The sequence below is a fragment of the Pteropus alecto genome, unplaced genomic scaffold, assembly GCF_000325575.1.
Source record: "Pteropus alecto unplaced genomic scaffold, ASM32557v1 scaffold135, whole genome shotgun sequence".
NCBI classification, from domain to species: domain Eukaryota; kingdom Metazoa; phylum Chordata; class Mammalia; order Chiroptera; family Pteropodidae; genus Pteropus; species Pteropus alecto.
The window spans coordinates 3,291,197-3,299,910 of NW_006438076.1; the positions used below are offsets into that span (position 1 = coordinate 3,291,197).

Below are 8,714 nucleotides of genomic sequence, written 5' to 3' on the forward strand. Positions count from 1 at the left end.
AAATTTTCCCAGATTTCACAGGCACAGGTTTTGGGAATGAAAAAAGTACAGTGTGTGACTAGTACAATAAATGAAAAAAAAAAAGACCTGAACTGAAGCACATTGAGAAGTTTCCGAATTCCAGGGAGAGAAAAAAACAGATCATACACAGAATTTTTCAGTGATAACACTGAAAACTGAAAGTACTCGTTATAGGATTATTCTTTTTTTTTAAGTCCTTTTGTTTTCAACATTGTCTCTGAATTTACAGGGAGAATGCTTTAAACATGGAAATCCCGGCAAACCATCAATCGAAAGATCAAATTTACAAGTACAATAAAGACATTTTCAGATAAGCAGGGGCTAGAAAATGAATTTTCTATACATTCTATTTTAGGAAGCCAATAGAGAACATTCCAGCATATTGCGTAAACCAACAATAAGAAAAAGAACCCAGAAATCAAGAGATTCAAAACAGTAAATGAGGACAGAAGACCTGTAATGACAGATGTGCAGCAGGTATGGAGAGCAACCAGTTCAGACTGAAACTGGAGAGAGGAAGTATGAAAGACCTTCAGGGAAGAAAAAAAGAAATCAATGGATTTTTAAATCATATTGGACTGTTTGGAGATATCAGTGACATATGATACACATGATGAAACAGGCTGAGAAAAGTTACAGGTCCCTACACAGTGACACTAACTAAACAAAAGAAAATAGGCAATTGTTACTTCTGGGGAAAAAGACGTACAAGAAAAACGTAATTTTAATAATATGCTGCTCATCAGTGAACAGTATTTATAATATCATAACGGTATCAATACTGCCTGTTAATGCAACCACACTTATGATATAACCACAGAAAGGTAACAGAAGGGACAAGAAAGTGAGAGTGGGTGGTGATATAAAGGGACTAATTCCTACCTCCTCCAATGGGAAGTCAGCGGACAATGACTGTACATCGGGAAATAGTAGTATGAGCACATTATTTAAAGACATGAAGGTTAATATCACAATGGAGATGTCTTCTCGGGTGTGCAGCAGGGGATTACTGTTTTTCATTGCAAGTCTTTCAATACGATTTGAATTTAACACTGAGTGTATAAATACTTCATTTAAAAATAGGTGATAGACTCCTAAAGCCCACTCCCAGAAATTCTGATTCAGTAAATCTCAGGTTAGGGCTGGAAATGGGTCAGTTTCAGCCCCGCAGGTGATCCTGAGAGAGAGGCCCAGGACAAAGGCAGGATTTATTTAGCAAATTACAGGCGCAGGCGGGACCAGACCACTAGGCTCCGGATCTCGGGTGACCGTATTCTCCACACCAGTTAGTTCCCTATCCACTATATCCTTACAATAGCCTTATTGGATTTTAATAAATTCTCTTTAGAATTTTGCTTGAAATATAAAAAATTTTTGGAAAAATTTGGAGTAGACCTACTCTACGGATTCATCTGTAAGCCTGTGGTGCGAAAGTAAAACAGTCGAGAAAGACTACAATTTGAGGAAGGAGGAAGACGACAGCACTCTGAAGGCCTGGGAGCTGGTGAAACAGTGAAAATCCAAAATTGTTTTAAAGGTGAAAGAAGTGGGGAATTAAGCAGCAAAGACAATTCGGAGCAACAGACGAATGACATTTCTCCACTGGATAAAAGATCCAGGAAGAAATGATGAATGTGAAGATTACCTTTGAATGCGAATGCTTTGATCTGAAAATCCTTGTGTGTCGATCATCACGTCTGCTTCATCCAGGACAAATACACGAATCTTAGTCAAATCAATTAATTTTCGCTTGAAACACCAATCTAGGACAGTCCCAGGAGTGCCAATTATAATTTGTTTGGTGATGTCAGTGCCTCTGGGAACTAGGGAGAAAAGGGTTTGAAGGGCTCCTTAAGATGCAAACAGCCCGCAATGCAGGGCAATGCTACACAGAACTCTAAGCAAAAGCACATTTCCTAAAGACTTTCTAAGTACAAACCCTGAGGTCTTTGTGGTTTTTGATTCTGCAGTTTTGATATAAATCCCCAAGTTTCTAGGTTTATGGTAATGATGATATCCTGCACATTTGATTTAAAAAGCCACTCTACAGCAATCCCACTGTCCTACAGAAATACTGGCACCACTGTAAGGACCCTACAAATCCTCCCCAAATGGGAAACCACCAAAATGTCTATCGACAAGTTATATTAAATAAATTGTGGAATATTTTGCAGCTAGTCAAAAGAATGAAGTGGGGTTATATGTACTGACATGAAAAGATGTCCAAAACATGTAAGTTTCTGAACAGTAAGGAAAAAAAAGCTCATGTTTTTGTAAATACGCTAAGAAAATAAGTACATATATGTACATTTTGTATGTATATGAGTTCCCCCTCCCCCAAAGCAAAACACTGTTAACAAATCTGCAGCTATCTTTAAAAGTAGGTTTTTGGAGGACAAGAAAGAACAACTTTAATTTTTACCTCCTAATCGATGTTTTAAAGATTATTCTCTCCACTATACACATAATACTTTAATAAAAAGCTAAACAGAATAAGCTGTTCTTATCCAAACAACTGAGTTTCAAAGAAAAGAATATATCAAAGCATCCTCTTACAGGATGTGAAAATGACAGAAATAAAGGTCTGTATTATGTGTCAGGCATTGTTGTATCTGTAGAATTTCATTTCATTCTAAAAACAACTCTGTGATCCAGGTGCTATTACATCTCCCATTTTAGAGACAAGAAAGCAGAGAAGCTTTCTTGTCTCCCATTTTAGAGACAAGAAAGCAGAGAAGCTTGTTAGTGGTGGAGTCAGGATTGAGGAAATCCACCAAGCGTGGCTTACTGGTACATACTTTGATTCCCTCGAATGGCGTACATCACTTGAACGTCCACACAGAACTTTCCCATCCGCTCGACTACACGGCCAGTCTGCAGAGCCAATTCATAAGTAGGAGCCAGGCAGAGGCACTGTGAGATAGAGAGCGAGGCAGGAAAAAGAAAGGTTCATACAAGCCATCATGCGAATTTGAAATACAATTAGAATTTGTATAGGGAAAGGCACAGAAGTGAAACTGGAGATTTTGGTTGAATGAAATATTTTAAATAGAATACAATTTAGCAGCTGATAAATCTGAGGCAAATGTTGAGTACAGGAGGGGAGAAGGGACTGAAGGATGGAGAAATAGCTACTTTTCATATACTCCTCTCTAAAAGGTTATAAAGACACATAGCTTACTGGTCACACATTTTTGGTGGGGGAAGAATGGGATGTAAAGAGGCCGGTAATCAAAAAGAGAGGGGATGCAAGACAAATTACAGCTTGAGTGTGATCTCCATCACCTCTTGCGAGCTATGAAAAGTCTGCCTATTTCCAAAACACTCCCTGCTTGACCCGATCCACCTTATACATCTCTGGCAGAATATTCCCTCCAACTCTTCATGTGTTACTTTCTCCCCTCTATACGTGGTGGTTGTTGATGAATGAAGATGTTGATGGGGGAAACTGATGACATTTAATGCATTTGTGTGCTTCACTTAGGGTATGGGATAGAAGGAGAAGGAAACACAGCTAATGTACTAAAAATAGTTTTTATACACATTTCTCAAACACAGATTTTCCTGAAGAATTTTTATCCATAATATCAAACTCAAAATATAAACTTCATTGAGCTTGTCTTAAAAAGCACAAGATGTCATATGCCTGGCATCAGTCATCCACGTCCCCAGCTTATATTGTGGATCAGAGTGTAAACTTCCTGAGAGAATCCTCGTTTTCGCCAAAGCGCTGAGTGAACCTAATACTCAGGTACTCAGCTTGTCAAACGAGTGGCTGAGTACAGTTTGGAGAAAGGGAACGATTACCAGAGACTTTCCACGAGGGGAATCTAGACTAGGAGCATGGCAAGCATGGTTGCCTGCTCACTGACATCTCTGTCACTCTCTGACATCTGTGACCTTCCATGAAACATCTCCCACTCCAAACCTCTGCTAAATGAGTGAGGTGACCTGGAGGATCTTCTAGTCCTAAAGCTATATAGTATGTATGCTCACTCCAGAATAAGCACAGTGCTAAAAATGTACACTATTTCATTTAATCTTCATGAGAACCCTGTGAAGCAAGTATTTATGCATTGATGCATTCATTCATTCATTCATTCAGTCAGTCAGTCAGTGTTTAATGAGTGGTTTCTATAAGCCAGGCACTGTGCTTGGTGTTAAGATTTAGGGTGAACAGAACAACTACGATCCGTGCCGTTATAGATGTTATCTTTATAGACAAGGAAATATACTCGGTAAGATTTACTACCTCACCTGAGACATTCAGCTAGTAAGTACTAGGCTGGGATTAGAACCAGTCAAACTATAAAGCCTGTGCTCTCAATCACTGTCCCATACTTCTATCCAATACTCCATGACTTTATGAAAAAATGTCTATTGTAAATACCATGTCACTGCAGTAACATCACCTATTATTAAAATATCATTGGCATTGCAAGAAATCCCATCTCTTCCAACCTTTCCTTACCTGTGGGAACAATTCCAAGGCATTAACTCTGCTTAGCATGGCCAAGACAAAAGCAGCTGTTTTTCCTGTTCCAGACTGGCTCTGAGCTATGAGGTTCTGGGGTCTGTAGAAAAGAGAAAACCACTATGCATAAACTGAGTACAAGAGCCTGGGCAAAAACTAAATATAGACACTAAAAGTAACCAAGTTGGAATACCACTACCCTGGAAACTCACGGATATGCCAGCATCATAGGGAGAGCCATCTCTTGGATTTTGGATGGCCTATTAAATCCCATTGCATATATCCCCTTTAGAAACTCTCCTTTTCTGTCAAAAAAAAAAAAAAAATCAAACACTTACAGTCTCATAAATACAAACTTGAAAGGTGCAGTTCTAAATTAAACCACTTTGCAACTGAGCTTCAAAAGTAATACTTAGAAATATAATAATTTATATCTCAACTCCTGAACACATACAGTCATGCCTGTATAGTGGACTACTAAAATAATGAGCTATGCTATACGCCTGGGCTAAGGACAACAATAAGGGCCTAACATTGAACTTTCTGTTGGACTAAGCAAAAAAGGAAAAATTCATCTGATAGAAGTATATCACTATACCAGGAAGAGTTTTATTTTCTACATAAGCAGAAAATTAAGTGAGATTTATTATTTCATTCTTTTTAACAAATAATAAACATTGTTGTTTTCACAGATATTTTCAGAGAAGAAAGAATTTTTTTTCGATTATTCTTTTATCAAGTCTCTCTAGGAGCAGAAGACACACTGTTACCACGTCCTTCCTTTTAAATGCTTCCTTCCTGGCGTCTCATGATAGATATTAGAAAGAGGATAAAGTGAAGTGGGCTGGAACACTTCTATCTTCAATGGCATGCATATTTTAGATGTGCTTAATTGGCAGATTAATTAGTAGATAACTGGAAGCCAACTTTAGATATTAGAAAGAGGATAAAGTGAAGTGGGCATACCTTCAATGGCATGCATATTTTAGATGTGCTTAATTGGCAGATTAATTAGTAGATAACTGGAAGCCAACTTTTAATCATAGGTAGACTTCTTCCATTTAGAAAGTGTCTGGGCATTGGGATTTTTTATTTTTTTTCCCCTTTACATAAATTTGTATCAATAAAATATATTTCCTTAACATTGGCTGATAAATCCCTAGGAGATGCAAACACATTTGGTAAAATTATTCATTTTAATGCCATTTGAAATAAAATATAATTATGAAGGTAAAAGCTTGTAACTTATCTAAAGGTGGTGGGGAAGGGTATTTGGGTCATCAATGTCCCCGTATCTATATTCTGGGATGGAGAGTAGCAATATGCCTGTGTCAGGTTTAGCTATTCCCCTTACACACCAAGATTAAGATATTTTATCATCGAAACTGTTCTCAATTTACTGGACAATGCAGGTATCCTACTGTTCCTCTTTGGGCTATATTTTAATTGCATGCAAAATGTACATATTACATTTTAATATTGACTATTAGAATACAAAGGAGATCTCGATGGTTTTTATTATTAGCAGATTAGTTTGTTCTGTGCTATGCTTTCCAGCATTTTCCTTCATTAAAAGAGTAAGAATACTCACAGCCGCAGCTCTTCAAATGTTTTCACTGAGTAGAGTGGAGAGCTGGGATCCTTTTGTAAGACTTCAACTCGATGACTGGATTCTACTAAGGACTGCCGTATTAACTTGTTTAACAGTGAATTAGCTGCCAAATCCACTAGAATAGCAAAATGAAAAAGGAGATATTGCAGGGGGAAAATCAAGCTCCCTGAAGGACACCTAATCTGCCTCCCATTCAGTAGATGTATATCAAACAACTGCTCCTATTTTCATCTTTCTTCTAAAGAAGGTTCCAGAAAGAATGGCATAGCACTGAGAATTCCATTTTTTTCCTTATGAGGATCCAATTTCTTATGCCTGCTGCTACACCAACCCTTAACTTCAAGCAAGCCTGCATCCATCAACACCAGAGCAAACTTTTCCTTGCCAGCTGAAAATTCTTAAACTATTCCTGCATATTCCATTTCAACTTCCTCTAAAGAAATATGCCCCACTCCTAATTTAGTATTTCCTCTGATATTCACTGTTTATAAAGAAAATAGAAGCAAAGACGCTGCTTCTCCAATTGAGATTGTATTATTCACTCACACTGTGAAGGTCAGGATTAAGTGAAACAGGATGCTGGTAGATACATGCAAATGAATTTATCTCCTACCTACATCTTCTTCATCTTCTTTGGTGTTATCAATAGAATCATCTAAAAGGGTGGAAAAGAAACAATAAATGTAAAGAAAAACGCCATGCAGAAATGTAAAGTGTAATTATCCCAGTTTCTCTTGCCAGCTCTTCCCGGTGCACTGACAGGAAGGGTCATCCAGTGGGGTAAAAGACTGGGAAGGTAGTGGACCGTCCCGAATGTAAAATTAAGGGAGCCAAATGTATTTCAGTTGGCAAGGACATGAGGGAGGCAATGGTCTTTAATTAAATGAAGCTGATCTGCTTTACCCTAACAACACTCACCTAGGTTTGGGACCGTAGTACTCTTAATAACCCGAAGGTTCTTCCGGGGGTGGGTGAGGTTTGAAAACTATTGAAAGACACAAATTTCAACCAATATTAGGAAGCAAGCCTTCAAGAAGCCCAGTGCTACCTCTAAGAAGGGCTGGAAGGGATGCAAGGAAGACCAGTTGAACACTGTTTCCTTGCAATGTTAAGTATGAACGGGTTCCTTTCAGGACCAAATCTCCTGTATGAATTATCCTAAAACTGGAGACTTTCTGCTGCCCCTATAGGCGCAATTCCGCTTTATAGGCCCTTAGTCTAAATGTAGCAGCCCTTGGGAGTCACAAACGATCAGGGATGCAGGGATGTTGGGTAGAAAAGCGCGCTGGTAGATAGATGGAAGGAAAGTAGCTGAGGATTAATGGTCATACTGGGAGACTAGGAAACTCAGGGCCTGGTTGGAACTACCAGCCGCTTTCCCTCACAGGGACTTCCAGGTGTCTTCATTTTGCCCTGTCAAACCAAAGGTCTCGGCTCTCTCGGGGTCTCCTTTTCCAGGGCCCTTTTCCAAGTCCTTGCCATGCTACATCTCCCCTCCACCACTGGACACCCCACTCCCCACCCCCAGCAGACTTCCCCTGGGAATGCTGTCCTAGCCCCCGTCCCTCTGCCTTCCCGGTGGGTGACGGTTACGTGGCTGTTCAGCCGCTCGCTCTCTGCCGCCCCCGGGTCGCCTTCCCAAAGTAACGACGCCATGGCTGCGATCGCCGCTCCGGCCCCAGCACGTGCGTCCACCACGGCGAGGCAGGCCCGGCCCCACCCAGCGGCCAATGGGCTTCCTCAGGGGGCAGGCTCACGTGCTGCGCCCACCGCGGCAGAGCGCAGGCGCCGGGCTCCGGGGAGAAGAGGGGGGAGGGGGAGGGGAGAAGAGGAGGAAAGGGGAGAGTGCTGGGAGGAAAGCGGGTGTCGGAGGGGAGGAGGAAGCTCTGCGGGAAGAGGAGGGCTGCGGGAGAGCTTTGTGCATCAGCTGGGTTGCTCTTTAGGGCCAGCCGTCCCCCAACCCCTCCCAGATGTTGGAAGACGCTGTCGCAGTGGACTTTCGCCTGAAGCTGGCCTCTGCTAAGCCAGGAGCGTCTTGAGACTCTGAGGGGCAACAATCTTCGCACTGATTCAAGTCTTCCTCCCTTACCCTTCCACCCTCTCCCCAGGTAATTCTCCGGGTGGTTAGGCTGGAACCCAGCGCCAGTTCAAGTTATCGAGCCTTCGTTTTCCCTGAAATTTCCGCTTCTACGTGGTAAGAAGTCAGAAAGGCTGCGGATTGCTAGGGAAGTGGAGGGTCAGAATGAGTACGTTTCATCTAACTAATGAATTAGAAGGCGAAAGATACGAAGCGGAAGTTAAGTAGGTCAGGTTAACTTCCGTCCGTGGTCCTAAATGCCGGTGATGCCTCCACAGACCGGCTTGTATTCATTTTAATTCTGATGTGTGCCCTTGCTAAAGCAATCCCGAGAAAACTGTTCTTTGTGGTACGACCTCCACCTCCTTCCTGCACTACAGAACCTGGGAGAGAGTCCTTCTAGTACTGGCTGCTGAACTTCGACCAAAGAACCAGAATTTTTCCAGTTTTCTAACTGGAATCTGATATTTGGTTTTTGTCTCTGGAAAACCCTACAAAAACCTAGTTATGCTCTCTCCGTGGTGCTGAAG

At 41.1% G+C, this 8,714-nt stretch overlaps 1 protein-coding gene across 1 annotated transcript in view; it reads right to left on the bottom strand.

Moving 5' to 3' along the window:
- Positions 1-7,795, bottom strand: part of DDX25 (DEAD-box helicase 25) — a 16,293-nt gene extending 8,498 nt beyond the window's left edge. The window contains exons 1-8 of the mRNA XM_006915202.2: positions 7,701-7,795; positions 7,026-7,092; positions 6,721-6,762; positions 6,087-6,222; positions 4,708-4,800; positions 4,493-4,595; positions 2,820-2,934; positions 1,667-1,844 (exon numbers count right to left, since the gene is read on the bottom strand). Coding sequence (XP_006915264.1) covers positions 1,667-1,844; positions 2,820-2,934; positions 4,493-4,595; positions 4,708-4,800; positions 6,087-6,222; positions 6,721-6,762; positions 7,026-7,092; positions 7,701-7,763 — 797 coding nt within the window. The 5' untranslated portion in view covers positions 7,764-7,795. The remainder of the gene's footprint in view (positions 1-1,666; positions 1,845-2,819; positions 2,935-4,492; positions 4,596-4,707; positions 4,801-6,086; positions 6,223-6,720; positions 6,763-7,025; positions 7,093-7,700) is intronic.
- Between the last annotated feature and the right edge of the window lie 919 nt (positions 7,796-8,714).